At 33.9% G+C, this 18910-nt stretch overlaps 2 protein-coding genes across 5 annotated transcripts in view; one reads left to right on the forward strand and one right to left on the reverse strand.

Annotated features, from left to right (window-relative positions):
- Positions 1–18910, forward strand: part of LOC116417724 — a 346232-nt gene that overhangs the window by 238392 nt on the left and 88930 nt on the right. The window lies entirely within an intron of this gene.
- Positions 1–18910, reverse strand: part of LOC107981912 (carcinine transporter) — a 535006-nt gene that overhangs the window by 230313 nt on the left and 285783 nt on the right. For 2 of the 3 annotated variants that reach the window (XM_031932404.1, XM_031932400.2), the window contains exon 4: positions 16972–17139. The exons of the other annotated variant lie outside the window; for it this stretch is intronic. In XM_031932404.1, the coding sequence (XP_031788264.1) occupies positions 16972–17139 (168 nt within the window). The remainder of the gene's footprint in view (positions 1–16971; positions 17140–18910) is intronic. 3 annotated transcript variants of the gene reach the window in all.

Below are 18910 nucleotides of genomic sequence, written 5' to 3' on the forward strand. Positions count from 1 at the left end.
TTTTGGTTCGGATTTGATTTTTTTGAGCCATGATGTTATGTTAAACCCGAGCGCTTCGGATCCTGTTCCGATCGCAGGTGAGTCCACCGTTCTAGAGGTGATAACCCCCATACCTCTCTAGAACTAAGTATGAGAGCTTTCCGACTTTGACGAGGACAGTGTCAACTCGTCGTCAGACACACTACGGTTTCATTCTCGCATCCTAACACCCCCCTGTAAGGCAGCGCGCCTTTGCTGGCATCGTTACCGCATAAGACCAGGTGACGAATGATTCTACACATCCCCTTTCGGGGCAGTTGTCATCGCTCCTGCATCCTCCTCGGCAGCAGGATTTTTGCCCATTTTTGTAATGTGTGATGAAAGAGATAGATTGAGAGATAAGAGATAATGTGAAGTGTTTTTGTTGTTGTGGTGCTTGCATAGTGTTTGTAGATGAATGCGTTCGACAGTGTGGGCTCATCACACCCACGCCTGTTCCTATCGGCTGTCCGCGGCTGCTTATTCAATTTATTCGCAACCTAAGGACGCGCTGTGTAGTGGTGATAGGCACCCACCCGTCCAATCTGGACGACAACGCCCAAGACCCGCTTAGGGTAGCGGCATTGTAACAGATTCGAAGCTCTTACAATTCTTTATTTGGTCGTGGATGGATCGCACAATTCAGTCACGAAATTGATTGGACCGAAGTCTTTTCTCTAATCGAGGTTAATGTACTTTCTACTCTTCAACCTTCATTAACTCGTGATCAACAAGCACAGCTGGATCAACTTTTGACAAGATACGCTGGAGTTTTCTGTGAAGTAGCTGGAAAACTTACTGGACCTTCAGTTGAGGTACATGTTAAACCGGGAACTTCTCCTGTTTTTGTTCGTGCTCAGATATAGCATATGCGTTGCGTGACAAGTATTCTAAAGCAGTTGACGCTAAACTTGCGCCTGGATTTTACAAAAAAGTCGATTTTTCCGAGTCGGCTCCGCCTACACACGTCGTTATTAAAAAATGGTGATATTCGTAAAAACTGGCAATTATAAACCTATGTTGAATCCACGTATAATAATAGATGAATGCCCTATTCGAAAACCTAGTGACATCTTCAACAAAGTAAAAAGAGCTCAAATTTACGCACATCTTGATATTACAGATGCTTATACTCATCTTCCTGCTGAGGACGAGTTCAGCAATGTTTTAACCCTCAATACTCCTACACATCGGTTGGTTCGTCCTACACGAGCTGTGCACGGTGCAGCTAACGTTCATGCAGTTTCGCAACGTCGATTAAAAGAAATCTTGCAAGGACTAAAAGACGTTGAAAATTTTTTCGATGACATCATTTTATGGGCTGAAACTTTTGAAGAATTGTTGATTATTTTGGAAACGTGTTTGATCCGTCTTCTTAAAAATGGTGTACGTCTAAATCAACGTAAATGTGTTTTCGCTACAAATTCTGTAGAATTTTTGGGTCGTAAACTAGATACACAAGGCATTCATAAATCTGATTCTCACATTAAGGCAATTCGTGATGCACCTAAACCTTCCACACCTTAAGAATTAGAATTGTTTATTGGTAAAGCTACGTACTACAATTCATTCATTCCTGACTTAGCTACAAAAGCTCGACCACTTCGGGACATGCTTCTTACATCATCTTTTCAATGGTCGCTAACTGCTGATAACCCTATCGAAAATAATGACGTCACTATATGACGTCATTATTTTCGATAGTGTTATCAGCAGTGACGAAATAATGACGTCATATAGTGACGTCATTAAATGACGTTATGAAATGACGTTTTTTTTTCGTAAGGAATTGGAACGAAAAACGAAAAAGATCGTAATTTGTCCTTAAGTTTTTATGCTATACGACCTATCCTTACCCCTTATACTCGCCATTGATGCAAGCAAAGTAGGACTCGGAGCTGTGTTATCACATAAACTTAGCAACGGAATCGAAAGGCCAATTGCTTATGCGAGCCGTATATTAACTGCTACTGAGCAACGCTATCCTCAAATCGACAAGGAAGCTTGAGCTATTGTATGGGCTTGTCAAAAATTTTTCAATTATTTATACGCTCGTCATTTTACGCCGTTTACAGATCATAAGCCATTGACACAGATTTTTCATCCTGAAAAATCACTTTCTATTCTTTGTATCAGTCGAATGGCTAATTATGCTGATTACTTAGCTCATTTAAACTACGATATTATGATTCTTTTGACACATTTATTATCAACCAGATTAATCAGTTTCCTGTACAAGCAGAGCGGATTGCGAAGGAAACTCGTAAAGATTCTAACCTAGGTAAAATTGTTCAACTACTCGAAGCTGGTCAAGATCTATCTCGCCATGGATACAAACGCCTGAGTCTTCTTATAGTCTATCTTCAAATTGCTTGATTTTTGAACATCGAGTTGTGATTCCATGGTTTCTTCGTCAAGTAATATTAAACGACAATCATTCGGCGCATTCGGGCATTGTCAAAATGAAAGGTTTGGCACGATCATTTGTTTACTGACCAGAAATTGAACTTATTGCTAAATCTTGTGCTAAGAGTGCCAAGCATGCTTATGCTCCTCCTAAATTCAACACACATCATTGGAAATATCCCAAAGGCCCATGGAAACGTATCCATATAGACTACGCTGGACCAGTGGCTGGTAAGATGCTTTTAGTTATCACTGATGTTTTTTCCACGGTTGACTGGGTGCAAAATAAGGTGCTGACAAAATGAATTTAAAATATAAGAAAACTAGAACTTTATTCAAGGTAAAATATTAAAAGAGGAAAATTACACTAACGACACATCGATCACAGTGTACGAGAGCGCTACTTCTCGTGTCGATGCTCGTGTGAGACTGACTGCCTGGACAGTTCTTGTCGAGCAGAACAACTCTGGTCGCAGCAGAAGCTGATGCTCACTCCGTATACCTGCTTGCGAAGGAACAGATTTCTCCGCTATGGACGCTGCTGCGTGGACGAGCTTGGCGTGGGCCATAAACCTGCGCGCTAGTGCTACTCTATACCGGCTCTAAGCACGGCCCTTCTTTCCGAGCGCATCTGTCGGCTGTGACCATCGTTCATAAAAAGCTATAAAAATCCTACAATAAACTATAATCTCTTGTGCGTGCCGATATATTATCGCTCGGGATTTTCTTCAGACAGTCGCTTATAATTTTTATAACATTTCGAAAAACTTAAAACTAGACATAAACTCGACAGATGCTTATAGTAAATGGCTTGAAGTCAAGGTCACAAGTTCCAGTACTAGAACTGCTACAATCAATATTCTCGATCAGTTATTCGCTACTGATGGTCAACCTAGCATTGTTTTTTCAGATAATGGCCGTCAATTTGTTTCAGATGAGTTTGAAACATTTCTTAAAATAAGTGGAGTGAAATATCACAAACTTACTGCTCCTTATCACTTATCACACAAATTGGTGCTAATTTGACAACGCTTTTCACAACAAGCACACGACGTCGTACTCGATTTTACAAAAATAATGTAACTTTAAGATCTATGAGTGCACAACAAGAAGTAAATACTGTAGTAATTACACTATCATATAAGGCTCTTTTGACTTCTCAGACTGTGTCGTTTAAAGAATCACCGACTATACAAGCTACATCAACTCAAGAATCTTTAATCTCAAAATCTATACCAACTTTAAGTTTTGAGATGTCTACGACTACAACAGAAGCTCAATCCTCAACATCTCACGCATCTCTTCCACCTACTGTAAATGATCCATTTCAAAATCTATCTACCTCTGCAACTCTTCAAGAAGAATTTTCGTTTCAAACTCAAGATCAACGTACTGAACGTTTACCTCAAAAACAGTCATTTTTCATTCCTAACACACCGCCGATTTGACGATCATCTCGGATACGCAAACCACGAACTATTTACTCTCCACCATGATAAAGAAATCTTTATAAAGGAGGGAGGAAATGTAGTATATTTCAATTATCGTTCTTTTTAAGTTCTATTGTTTTTCATGCAACTTCATATTATTGATTGTAAATAATAACTGTCATTCTAATTAAACCTATCTTTGACTGAACATCTGTGCAGTTTACTTTATACATACACAATACCTTTTATGTAAATCGAATCTGCAGATAACATTTTGTGATATACATGAATACATAAGTCGTCATTTCATATTCACAAACAAATAATAAAAAAATGATATCTACAAAAATATTTAATTGCAGCATCCTTTCATCTGGACCAATCTTAAAATAATCTTTAATATTTTAACGAGCGTTGACATTTTAGATCTCGCGCGCTGGTATGTCGCGCCATTAGAATTTAAAGTGTAGCAGACGACGTCAGCGGCATCGCTGACAGGCCGCGAGAAGTAAACGCGGTTTAGACTCGCTTACGCCTCAGCCGAAGAAACATCGACCGCATCGTGAAACCGTCGAGATTCCGCAAACCGCTGACCCGCACTGGCGCATAAGTGTGTATCCCGAGCTTCGAGTACCTGGAGGGACGCCTCCAGACTTACCTCAGCCCACACTACTCCAGTCAACGGTCGTGAGAACGAGCAGCGGAGCATTTCGGCTAGCGACAGAGTAAGTAGGGAAACTCTCTAGATATCCGGAATGAAGCCGTCGAAGGCCGAAATTTGTCGCCACCGAATCGTCGGCCCGGCTTCGCCTGAGACACCGCGCGCGTCCTTCTCGCGTTCGGAAAATTACCTCATTTGTATTTGCTATTAGAATCTTGATAATATAATAATTAATTACGTCTATTTTTTTTTAAATTGTTTTAACAGGTTCCAATCTACCTGGACCAAATCTTGAAAATGTTTTTAAGTAGGAATGTATATTTTAATCATATGTACATGTCTATACCATTAAATAGTTTTTTATTTATAGAATACATCAAGTTTTGTGAAATAAATGCAAAAAAAAAATCCGAACGGACGGACAGACAGACCGACATTTTTAAAGTTCTTTTATTGCTAAAAACTAATTAAAATTTGATACATTTGACTTTTTTTCGGTAACCTAAATGATTCACTTTCAAAAAAAATTTCTATTGCAAAATCGATTTAATATTTTTCTTTTTACGAGTTTTGGAGGGTTTTTACAAAATTGACCAATATAAAATTTTAATATAGTGTAAATGTAGATATTATTTAAACCTCAGTGATTATTTATTTCACGAAACTTTCCAACATGGTAGCACAAGTTGGTTCGTATTTCAAACTTATTTTTACATCAACCTTCGGGGAGATATAAAAATAATTTCTTCATAAAAGTGAGGTTAGTAAAGCCACGTGGAAAAGAAGTTAACGGTTATTGTTAATAAAATCGCACAGTAAAAAATTGAGCAATTAAATTAAAGGAAAACATTTCTGAAAAAATGATATGCATGTAAAGCATTGGATTTTGAATTTTCGTGTCGAAACGTCTGTCGATAGGAGAACATTTTCAAGCAAAGTTTAACCGGTCAAAAAGGGTTAAAGTCAAAAAATATATGCTCAGTGACGAAGATAAAGTCGTCAGGTATTAAACAATATAAAGATTCTTGAAAAATAATTAAGATTTAAGTGCGATGTTAGTGGATTAAAGTCGGTGAGTGAAACACGTGGTTAAGTGCTAGTATAGAGCACTTGACAAATTTTAAGGTTAAGAACATGTTTTTGTGGCGAAAGCAGAAAGTGAAACAAGAGCACGGATTAGAAATTGAAGGAGTTGATTTAACTGAGAAAATAAATAAGATTCGAAAAATATTGTTGAAGAAACTTAAGAAGGCTATTATAAATAAAAGTCATGTATACGCAAATATAAGAGTACTTGAAGAAGAAATAGCTAAGCAAGCTAAAAATGAAGACATAATAATGCCCATTTTTGATGGTGCAAACTACTCAAGTTGGAAAATCAGGTTAATGATTTTACTTGAATATATCTAAAAGCTCGTAATATGCTAATTAGTACTATCTCGAACAAACAATTGGAGTATGTTGGCGAATGTAAAACGGCTCTCGAAATGATAACGAAATTCGACAAAATGTACTTGTCTCAGTCTACAGCCTTGCAAATAATATGCAGAGGCAAAATTGAAGAAATTGAATTAAATAATTACAATACAGTGGAAGAATTTTTCTTAGAATTCGAAAAAGTAACAAACGAATTTAAATCAGATGGTGGAAAATTAGAAAAAGTTAAAAAGTTGAGATATTTGCTCAAAGCTTTACCACCAAGCAACAGTTATATTGGAGATTTTATTGATGTAATCCCAGAGGACCAAAGAACCGTAGACTATGTTAAGTCAAAAATCAAGGAGAAAAATGACTTAACCAGAGTTAAACAATAAAAGCAACGTCAGTACCTTTGCGTAACAAACCAAAGGTAAATGTTTCAACTGTGGAGAAGCTGGACATTATAAAAATGAATGTACGAGACCACAACAGCAGAACAACCGAGGTCGAGGTGCTCATTACAACTAAGGTCAACGAGGTCACCAACGAGGCAACTACAGAGGTAGAAACTACAGAGGTCGTGGTCGAGGACGAGGTTCATCAGGCTCATCACGAAGCGAATCATCAGGCGATCAACAGGGCAACAACTCATCTGAGTCGTTGACAACGCAGGAGTGCAACTTGGAGTCAAGTCAGGTAACAAGTTTCAGTGTAAGTGAAAGTGAAAATAGTGAAAATTATAATGTAATGAATTGGTAGCTAGATAGCGGTTGTACGGATCATATTGTAAAAAGTGATAAATATTTTGTAAACTATGTAGTTTTAAAAAATCCAGCAGATGTAAAATTACCAGATAGTAAAATGCTAATAGAAACAAAAATAGGTACAGATAGAATCTATTTAAAAAATTATTACAATAAAAAAGTGTTGATTTAAAAAATGTTAATTATGTAAAAGGTATTAAGCGAAATCTATTAATTTTTTCTAAATCACAGAAAATAATAAGATAGTAGCAAGAAATGAAATAGCTATTGCAAATAAAGTAGATAATTTGTATGTTATAAAAAGTCATATAATGGAAAAGAAAATAAACAAATGTTTGTAAATTAATTCAAATTAACTGGCAAAGGGCACTAGGCCATGTTAATTTCTGATATTTGAACAAATTAGTAAAAAATAAATTAGTTGAAGGTTTGCCAGATAAAATAGAAAATGTTGAAATGAAATGTGCAAATTCCATAGAAAGTAAAATGGTAAATATACTGTTCGAAAATAGTAGAACAATAACTACTGAAATTTTAGAATTAATTCATACTGATTTAAATGGTATACATAGCACAACTGGTTATGGTGGAGAAAAATATTTCTTAACATTTGTAGACGATTATAGTACATACACGAAAATTTTTTGCATTGAAAGTAAAGCTGAAACAGCAAGTTGTTTGGAAGGATTTGTTAATCTAGTAAAAAATAAATTCAATAAAAAGATTACAAAATTACGCTGTCCCATACGAAAATATTCTGCATTTGATCCTGCATATCTGACTGTATGACATCATGCATGAACTACTGCATGGACATCTGCACCAAAAACTGTAAACTTTTATGCACGATTATCTGCATGAGATATTGCATCATATACTGTATATGAATACGCAGGTTGCTATGCATGCTATTATGGTGGAATATCTGCACATAATTCGCGGAATTCGTGCATGAGTTACTGCACTGTTCTGTGCATACATATGTGCATAATATTTTGTATGAACTTGTTGGTTCTATGTACATATTTGTACATGAGTTTCAACATACAAACATGCTTTATCGAATATTCTATACTAAAATGTAGTATACAATACTGATCATCGTATTAAGGCTATATTATGTACGTGAATTTTAATACAAGCACACAATACCTGCAATAAATTCTGCTTAAATTTTTGCATGAATGCATGAATTCTTATATTACATGCAATGAATTCTTTATGGCTCTTATAGTGGCTATATCGCAGTGTTTTCTGTTATATTTTCTGCAGGATTTTTTTTTTATACCGGGACAGGTCCAAGTCTTTGTCGATGGAATGTTGAATTTCTAATCTTTACCCTATCTAATTTTTATTTTTCAAAATTTTTACCCTCGCTTATGGATAGGGGTTAAAAGGTTACTGCATGTGCACCAATCGTGAGAAAATATGTTAAATACTTAAAAGTTATTAGAAAAAAAAGCTTAGCTGACGTGAACGATCATGCTTCAAAAAATCCTAATTAAACCGTACGCTCCGTTAAAGATCTTCGTAGCATCCATACAGGACGACTCGTGAAAATTTTCAAAGTTCAAACAATACTGAAGTTGCATGCACGAATGTATCAGCAGTAGAAACGTAAGGTCACTTCAGTCTTGTTTATACTTAAAAATTTTCACAGGCCGTGTTCTGCGGAAGCTACGGAAATCTTCAATGGAGCTGGTGTGCGGTTAAATCAGGATTTTCGAATTCATCATCATCGACGTCAGATAAGCTTGTTTTTCTAATTATTCTATAAGAATTCAAAATTTTTTCTCGCGGCTGCCGCACGTGAGGTAACCTTCTAGCCTCTCTCTATCCCTGTCACTCCGTTGAATTCTATACGGAAATTAATTTTCCTAAGCGGGATGCATGTTTAAGTAAAAAATATATATACTTGGTTTTTAATTTGTTATTTTAGGCAATCGCTTGCACTTTCCAGTCTTTGTCCGGCGGTAACGATCGTTTTTGACATTCCATCGACAAAGGCTTGGACCTGTCCCGGTATAAAAAAAAGATCCTGCAGAATATATAACAGAAGACACTGCGATATATCCACTGTAAGAGCTTATGATAAAGTAATCATGCAAAAATTTAAGCAGAATTTATTGCAGGTATTGTGTGCTTGTATTAAAATTCACGTACATAATATAGCCTTAATACGATGATCAGTATTTTATACTACATTTTTGTATAGAATATTCGATAAAGCATGTTTGCATGTTGAAACTCATGTACAAATATGTACATAGAACCAACAAGTTCATACAAAATATTATGCACATATGTATGCACAGAACAGTGCAGTAACTCATGCACGAATTCCGCGAATTATGTGCAGATATTCCACCATAATAGCATGCACAGCAACCTGCGTATTCATATACAGTATATGATGCAATATCTCATGCAGATAATCGTGCATAAATATTTACAGTTTTTTGTGTAGATGTCCATGCAGTAACTCATGCATGATCTCAGACAGTCAGATATGCAGGATCATATGCAGAATATTTTCGTAAGGGGTGATAATTGCAAGGAATATTTGAATCGAGAAATTTATGATTTTGTAAAATCAAACGGAATAAAATTATTGCTATGTCTACCTTACGTCCATGAATTAAATGGAGTCGCGGAAAGATATAATAGATCCGGAATGGATATGGACAGATGTTCAATGAGATAAGCCAAAATTCACAGAAAATATTGGCCCGAAATAATGAAAACAGTAGCGTACTTAAAAAATCGTACAATTGCAAATGCAGCGGAAAATAAAACTCTTTACAAGATATTTTTTGGAAAAACGCCTAATGTAGATAATTTAAAAATTTATGGAAGTCGAATTTTTGTAAGAGTTCCAGAAGCATTCAGAACTAGCGCGCCACACGCGGCCTGACGACCGCGGTGGCTTGCCGCCTTGCACCGCTTCACGATACAAGGCGCGCAAAACGCTTCGCGTTTTGCGTGTAAGGCGCAACCGCTAACGCTCGCGCTGCGCGCTCGCCCGATCAACCGACGCTCGCTGTGATATTACCTAATGCTCGCGCGAAGCGCGAGCATCCGGCAATCAATTAAAGCTTTTGAACCAGATAGGGCGTGTCACACCGAAATTGTTATTCAATTATATGTACAAAAAATTAATTCTAGGGTTGTTTGTTGTTTATGTATTAGCATTTTGAAAAAATGTTTGTCATGGTAGAAAGTTATGTTTTCAAAATATCTACAACTTTTACGTTTAAGGTTTTTATGTAAAATGTATAGCCTCAAAGTTTTATGATAAATACTGGTTTATTGCTATAAAAAATTGAATTTGGCCTGGTAACTCGAATTAAAAGCATTTTCACGCTTAAATATAAGCAGAAAAAAGTTGTATTTTCTCGAGATCTACAACCTTTCTACTTAACTTTTTTTTGTAGAATGTATAGAATTCAAGTTAGAGCCAAAAAACCGTTTTTAACGATTTTTGGATGTGACCGCATTCTGCGTATACATACAGGATCAAGCCCAAAATAAATTTGGCACCTTACTATTACGAGGGGAGTTCGTACACAAATTTTTAGCCCGATTGATCAAAGTCTTTTAAAGATAATCATGTAACACTAAAATTTTTATTCAAAAATCACGCAAAAATTGAACAAATTGTGCCCGCATTTAAATAAAAAACGTAGACGATCGGGATACAAAAAAATTAGCTGTTATGATAAAGCCCAACTAGGCATACTAGTAAGTTATGTAGAAAATGGTTATAAAGTTTTAGTAAATGGTAGAGTAATTAATACTAGACATGTTCAAGTAGTCGTAGAACCGAATACATTTGAGGAGGCGTTAAACTCCAGTGATTATAAACAATGGAAAATCGCGATGGATTCTGAAATAAATAGTGTTAAGAAAAATAATATGTGGCAAATGGTTGAAAGTTGCTCTACATCAGCGAGCATCTCGTGACCCTTGGTTCATATCGGTGGACTGGAAACTGAGCACCGGACAATCGCTTCAGGACTTGCAGGACTGCCACAACAGAGAAGAGCAGGCGATAGACTGGTGATCGGTTTGAAAAACACCGCTAACAAGGTAAAATGTTGGCAACTATAAGTTTGGTCTTCACCCTGGCAGAAAATAACTCAACAATTGATTATGGCTGGCCAACGAACCTGCTAAAACCGTCACTTTGGCCAACAGTTTACCGTTGGTCAGCATTTCTACCAGGGCATAAATATACGCTAATGAATGTAGTGAAATCAATTTTATATATGTCAAGCATCAAGCATTAAAGTTCAGCAGGTGAGATAAGATCAGATGACTAGTGATTATTAAAAAAAAGGTTACATTTTTCAAAAATATTATTTTAGCCGTCTCGTCGTCTTATAGTTTATCGATGGAAAATTCTAATTGTTATTATTAAGGTGTTAATCTGTTAAATCATATTCAAATTACAACATTTTTTTATTATAATCTAAAAAGATCTTTGCTTTATTGTAAAAATCTTGAAATATATCCGTGAAAGTTTATAGCAAAGAAAAAAATCTTAAGCCAAATTTAACAATTTTCAAAAACAATAAGTATTTTTGAAATCATATTGGCTTCACGATTCTTTTTTACCATAAACTTTTGCGATGAAGTGTTTTATTGAATTTCGCTGTTTTCATTAATAAGGCGATAAATGTGCATATTTGTGTTGTGAATGATCGTTAAGTAATCAATAAGTTGTTTTAAGTCAGTACAAATCGTAGACTATAAGACGACGGGACGGTAAGTGTGCATTAAAATAATATTTTTGAAAAATGCAACCTTTTTATTAATAACCACTAGTCATCTGGTAGAAATGCTTACCAACAGTTAACTGTTGGCCAAAGTGACGGTTTTAGCAGGTTCGTTGGCCAGCCATAATCAACTGTTGGGTTATTTTCTGCCAGGATGAAGACCAAACTTATAGTTGCCAACATTTTACCTTAAATATTATATTTTACTTTTTATAAAGCCGCTATAGCTAAACAGTTGGTAACTGCAGATAGAGAATGGGATAGATATTTAGAAGAAGCAATTCAATTAGAGTTTCCTAGTGCATTATGTGCGTTATTCGCCTTTATTTGTATTCATCATAATCCTATTAACGCAAAAAAATTGTATAATAAATATAAAAATTACTTTTATCACCCTCAATACAAAAAAAAATGTTGGTGAAAATATAGCACTTAATAAAATTGAGGGAAATTTGCAAATTAATGGATATTCCTTAAGTGATTTTAATTTACCCGTTATAACCACATGCATAGAAGAATATAATAATGAAGTAACACTATATAACAAACATGATAAACTAAATGAGTTACAAATAATGTAGAATCTTTAAACGTTAATCAGAAAAATATATTCAACGAAGTTTGAAAAAATTTAATTACTAAACATAATAACTGCATTTTTATTGATAAACTAGGAGAAAGTGGGAAAAGTTATTTACTCAATGTTTTGATAGACAATTTGAAATATTTTAATATACCATTTTTATGTGTAGCTTGGATAGGCATTGCTGCACATTTATTAAACAATGGCAAAACGGTTCACGCGACATTTAAACTGCCACTCAATATAACTGAATGCACATGTGATGTAAAACCTAACTGAAATGATGGTAATAAATTAAAAGATGTGCAAATTATAATATGGGATGAGATATCGATGATATCGAAATTTGCTTTTGAAGCAGTTGATCGTCTTTAAGATATATTTAATTTTAATTTATAATTTCTTTAAGATATATTTAATGAGAAAAAAATATTTGGTGGTAAAAGTATATTAGTGCCTGCAGATTTTAGACAGACATTACTTGTTATTTATTGTGGTAGTCGTACAGAAGTTATTGATAATTCTGTTAAACATAGTCATTTATGGATAAATTTCATACTCGTGACACTAAATGCAAATCTTTGTGTTTCCGACAATGATAATAATTTTAAGCAATAGCTATTGAATGTATGCGACGGAAAATGTAAAAATTTTTATGACCCAGGCGGAAATTAATTTACAAAAAAAAATCTTATAAAAGCTAATAAGTTTTATGATCAATTTATAATATGTAGATTTTGGACTCTAATAATGGTTAGTAATATTTTATTAATTTTATTAGCTTTTTGTAGCTTTTATTAAATTTTCGATATATTCTGGCACAAAAATCAATAAATGCCTAACCTTCAAAAAAGCTAATAACTGTTAACAAGTTTTAAAAAATATTTACATATAATCATTTAGATTTATAGGTATTAATAAGTCTTATGATATTTTAGTAACTTTTTCAAAAAGCTAATAACTACTAAAAAATTTTATGAATTATTTCTAGTTTTGTCTCCTAATATCTTAAAAAAAACTTTAATTACTTGGTTTTAATGTTTTTAAAAACACACAAAGATACTAATAAAAGCTACTAAACTCTACTAACACGCTCAAAAAGCTATTAAAACTTAATAAAAGCTTAAAAACATTTGTAGAATTAAAAAATATATAATCAAATCTTTCAAACATTAATAAGTGTTATAAACTATTTTTAGAGTCTAAATTCCACACTTTATAAATTGTTATTAAAATCTAATAAAAGCTAATAAAAGCTAATAAGTTTTATTAACAATTATGAGAATGAGATTATTTCCTCTTGGGAAAGAAGAAAATTAATTGTTTAAAATTCTTGTCAACATAATAACGGAAGAAGAGGATATCTATCAAAAAAATTAACTTTTAAAAAAGTAAAAGGTTAGGCGAGTTTGATATATTCTGCAACGAAATTACAGATAGAAAAGAACTGAGATTAATCAAACAAAGTCAAGTTTATTATATTTAATCATAATTTAGCGAGGAACAATTTAACTCTTAAGATAATTACTACGTAACTTGCCATGCCTGTTTCATTGTACGTACGGTGTTTGTATGATGTTCTAATACATAGAAAGAAATTTTTAGTTGTTCACCAATAAACAAAATAAAACGGGCATGGCAAGGTACGTAGTACCTTTTAATTCTAAATATCGTAGTTATTTTGGCTCCTAAAAATAGCGATGTTATCTCTATAAATAATGAAATTTTATACATTGTAGAAGGTCAAGCTGTCGAATACTTAAGCATCGATACATCAGAAGATGATAATGGAAAAAATTTAGATGTTATGTTACCGACAGAATTTCTTAATTCCTTAACACCTAAGGGACTTCCATCACATAATTGTGGTATTAAAAGTTGGAACCATTGTAATACTTTTAAGAAATTTAAATATTAATGAATGTCTTCGTAATGGAACGAAGTAAGCAGTTAAAAAATTGTTAGAATATTTAATTCAAGCAGAAATTTTGACAGGAAAACATGTTGCAAAATTAGTTTTAATACCAAGAATTAATTTATCACCTTCGAAAGAAGAAATACCATTTAATATGCGACAAAAACAATTTCCTTTGAGATTAGGTTTCGAAATGACAATAAATAAATCACAAGGACAATTATATAATAAAGTTGGTATTTACTTGCCATCACCAGTTTTTAGTCATGGTCAATTATACGTCGCTCTTTCAAGGGTTAGGCACAGACAAAATTTAAAAGTGTGATTACTTAAAAATGCTATAATAGTAGGACTAAATACAAAAACTAAAAATAAAATTTTTACTCAAAATATAGTATACATCGAAATTTTGTAATTTGTTAGTATTATTATAGCTTATCACAGACGCACAAGTCTGCAACGCGAGTAGCGAGACGAGTCAGTGATAAGAGTCTGCCGAGTTGTACAACAAAAAAATTTAGTTAGATATTATAACAAATATTAAGCTAAAAACTATAACTAAATATTATAATAATCAAAAGCATAATATTAATAAATACAATACTGGAATCCATAACAAAATAATATAATAATCTGCAGCAGTATAGTAATAAATGCAGAGCTGGAATCTATAACGATACATTATAAATATCAGCAGCAGCATATTATAATGCAGCGCTGGAATGCACAACAAAATAATATAATAATTAACAGCAGCATACTAATAAGTATGGCGCTGTCATATATAACAATATAATGCTAATACTGCTAGTAAAATATAAAAAAAATATGACTCTCGAAAACATTCCTTACGTCCACGTCGTGAGAGTCGGGCAACGGAAGAACGTTGGCTAACGCTGGAAGGGAAAACTACGAAAGCGTTGGAATCACTATGCAGGTAATGTCTTAAAGATTTTTCTGATATTTATATATGCAGTCTACGCATGACCAACATTGTATATAAATAGCTAGTACAGTACTTTTATTCTTCAGTATGTTCTCGCCCTTTGAAGCGAAAAGATTAGTAAATCTAAAAAATTTTCTCAGCTCATTTTTTAAATGTATTCTTCCATTTCCATTCGAAGGATGATATACGTGATCGTTAAACTATACCGGACTGTTATATGTTACGAATAGTTTGCGGAACGCGTCTAAAATCACTTGTAATCGAAAAATCGCCATGCAAAAACCCACATGCGTAACTGAAAATCTTGTTTTTCACGAAATAGAATGATCTTGGCTTTATCGGTCTTCTCGAGGCAATTCGCACGTAAGGAAGGAGAGAAAAAACCAGGGTTTTTCTTTATTCTTTCTTCGACGTTTCGGTGGACAATGCCGCCCTTATCAGGAAAGTGTTTATTAAATAAACAGTACATACGAAGCAACGCCTGGTACTACTACCAAAAGGAGATAAGCCACCTAGAGAAGCTGCCTCATACAGGCCACTCTGCATGCTGTACACCCCGGACAAGATATTAGAGCGCATAATAGGCCTTAGAATAGACCAAGTCAATGAAAAACCATGTGGACTAGTGGAATATCAATACGGCTTCAGAAAAAAACGCTTCACTCTTGATGCCGTAAGCTTAGTAGTCGACACCGCTAGAACTGCAATAGAAGGGAAGAGATGGAAAGGAGGAGCCAAGAAGTACTGTGCTATTGTTACATCAGATGTTAAAAATGCGTTTAACTCAGCCAGCTGGGGCAATACACGAGGCACTATGAAAAAAAGAGGTACCCGCATATATAAGAAGGATTATGTCTGACTACCTGAAAGACAGAACTTTTTTGTATAACACAGAGAGCGGCACGGAAACCTATCAAGTAACCGGAGAGGTCCCACAAGGGTCAGTGCTTGGCCCATTATTGTAGAACATCATGTACGATGGAGTACTTAGGCTAGAGCTACCCGAAGGGGCAACGGTTGTTGGATTTGCAGATGACATTACAGTGGTGGTAGTAGCAAAGCAAAAGGAAATGTGACGGAAGTCGCTAACGAGGGAGTAGTTATAATACACGATTGGCTTAAGCAGCTGGACTTAAGCTTGCTAGCCATAAAACGGAGGCTATAAAGGCAATATTTCTTGGTAGTTAGTAATTGGTCTGTAACTTTTTGTTGGCATATGGTTTAGAGGTGCTATCCGTACTTTTTACATATTGTATCAATCGATATAAATCAAGTTAATTTAGTGTTCGTCAATTTTTGCAGAGCAATTATAAGTTGCTTACTATATCTTACAAGTTTAATGAGATTAGATTTACAGTTCCCCATAAAAAAGCGCGTAAGTCCATTTGGAGTAAATGTAAGGTAAGGCTAATTTTATACCTTAAAACGAGTACTTCTCATGTAAAAAGTTTACTTATATTTAGAATATAATATAAGAGGGACTAAAAACTACTCTAGTCCGGCATTTCAAGCCAATAAAGTGGCTATCATAGATACCGCATTAATAAATTATTTCAATCTTTGGACCATTAAACGTCTATTTTTTAGTTCTATATCTCATACAAAGAGCGACAATGGCTCCACTGTAAACCACCTGCCTCTGTTGAAAAACGTGATGTCCTGTATGGAAAATTCTAGTCACGCTGTAAAGTACAGTATAGTGCGCGAAAATGAGTAAGAGTGCTAATGAGTATGAAATTCGCAAAATCTCACATGAGATTTCATGTGAGATTTTTTAGTATGGGACACACACATGTAAGCCTCGTTTTTTTCGTGGTATGCGTAGCATATTTTAATTAGATGAACCTCAATAGCTTTTCTTTGGAGATGTCATAAATTCGAATCTTACCATCGCAATCCGATCTTTTAAATAAAGTTAGTTATGCCAGGCATTTATGAAACCGCTTGCGTGATTGTTCCCCAAATGTATAAATGCTTGAAAAGTAGACGCAGAAAATGTGCAAGTTATGGCAGAATCATCTATATAGGTATGAAAATGTATAGAAGCATACCTCTATCACAACAGATGATGGTACTTCGGATTGGTTGTATTCCCATCCCTTATCACATGGTATTAAGGTATCATTGCTTAATGATATCAAATCTGCAGTTTCTTTAAAATTAAAATTTGTCCAATTTATGTCATATCGCATACATTGACTATAAGTCTTATTCTGTTCCTAAAAAGTTTTATAATTTTAAATAACGTTTATACAATTAAATTAATTGCATGGATGGTGATATAATTAAAAATACATTTAATATGTGCAAGGGTGGACATAATTCTAATCAGATCTGGTTAGATAATTATTTAAAACGAAGAAATGTCTACATAAAAACGATTCAAATATAGATATAAATGAACAATCATTTCGAAATTGCTTTTAGCTTAAGATAATTATGTAAAGGATGTAAAAAATAAAAATTAATATTTCATGATATACTATATTTTTCGTATATATCTTATTTGAATCATCATTATTTTTACTTTTATCCTCGAAACTTGAATTTTTTGAAAGTAAAATGGTTAAATTTTTGTTGAATGCTACACATAATTGACCATGACTGATAACTTGATTTCGTAAATAGGCACTAACTTTGTTAAATGTTTAGCCTTGTAATTTGTTGACTGTCATGACATATCTTAATCGTATTGAAAACTGTCGTCTTGCCATTTCAAAAAAAATTTCTTATTTTAAAGAAGTCAAATCAATTCGTGGTATTAAAACTACTATACCAAATTGTTTACCGCTTATTATTTCTACCTGTGTACTAAATTATATCATTTTTCTTACTATTAATCGAGTACCACTACAAAGCCAATTATTTAAATTCAAATTTCTCAGCAAAGTAATTACAGCACCTACTTTTAAACATCTCTCTATTATCATCCTCGCATGAATCTACACTTAGATACTTTTTTAAATCGCCTTCCATCCTATTTAAAATTTTATTATTAATTTTTAGTACATCATTTTATTTCAGCGCTAAAATTACTCTTGGAATATAAGCGCTAACAACCGACATACATCCCTTACCGATTGGTCGCAGCGATCCATGACGTTGAGTGGAAGGGACCACGTGATCTGCTGCTCAGCCCGGCGGCGCGCGCGGGCTGTCGCCTCACTGTTCGCCAGCTCTCCGAGCAAGCAACATCTCGCGTACCACGCTACGTTTCTCTTGTCACGCTCTGTCACTTTTACTTAATAAAGCCACGTTTAGTTCGTTTCTTCTATCCGAGTGTACTCATTTCGTGTGTTACCCTGTTCCCTTATTATATCACGCGTAGGAAATATCCTTTATTCCAACAATTACTCTTTCGCAAAGTTTATTGGCATTATTATTATCAAAGCAATTTCCATAAATTCCCATAATTATATCATTAGTGGATAATAATTCTGTTGGAAGTAAAGTTATATCATTGTCTATTTTAAATTTGTTGGAATATTTTTATCTCCAATTTTTAATAGCCACTGTTTAAACTCTTTGTCACAATTACTAACTCTCATTTATTCTTTTAAAGTAATTTTTTGAAATTTACTCCATAAATGACTATTTTTTACACAATTTTCAATAATTTTTGTTCGATTCCCATGTTTGACAACAGGTAGTGTTTGTCGAAAGTCACCTGATACAATCATTACTTTGCCACCAAATTCAATGTCATTATTACATAAGTCTTTGAATAATTTATCCACTGCCTAAAAAGCACGTTTTGATGTCATTGTTATTTCATCCCAAATTAAGACTTCTACATTTTTCAGATTTTTTCTATATATTGAATTGGGAGTAATGTTGTATGTTGAATCTTCATTTATATTAATTGGTAATTTAAAAACTACATGTGAAGTTCTTTCATTTATTAATAAATTTGCTGCTATACCAGGCCATGCTACAGGTAAAACACTTATTATTTCTTTATTTAAATGAGTGATTATAGTATTATTGTAA

This window comes from Nasonia vitripennis, assembly GCF_009193385.2.
Source record: "Nasonia vitripennis strain AsymCx chromosome 1 unlocalized genomic scaffold, Nvit_psr_1.1 chr1_random0007, whole genome shotgun sequence".
In the NCBI taxonomy this organism is placed as follows: domain Eukaryota; kingdom Metazoa; phylum Arthropoda; class Insecta; order Hymenoptera; family Pteromalidae; genus Nasonia; species Nasonia vitripennis.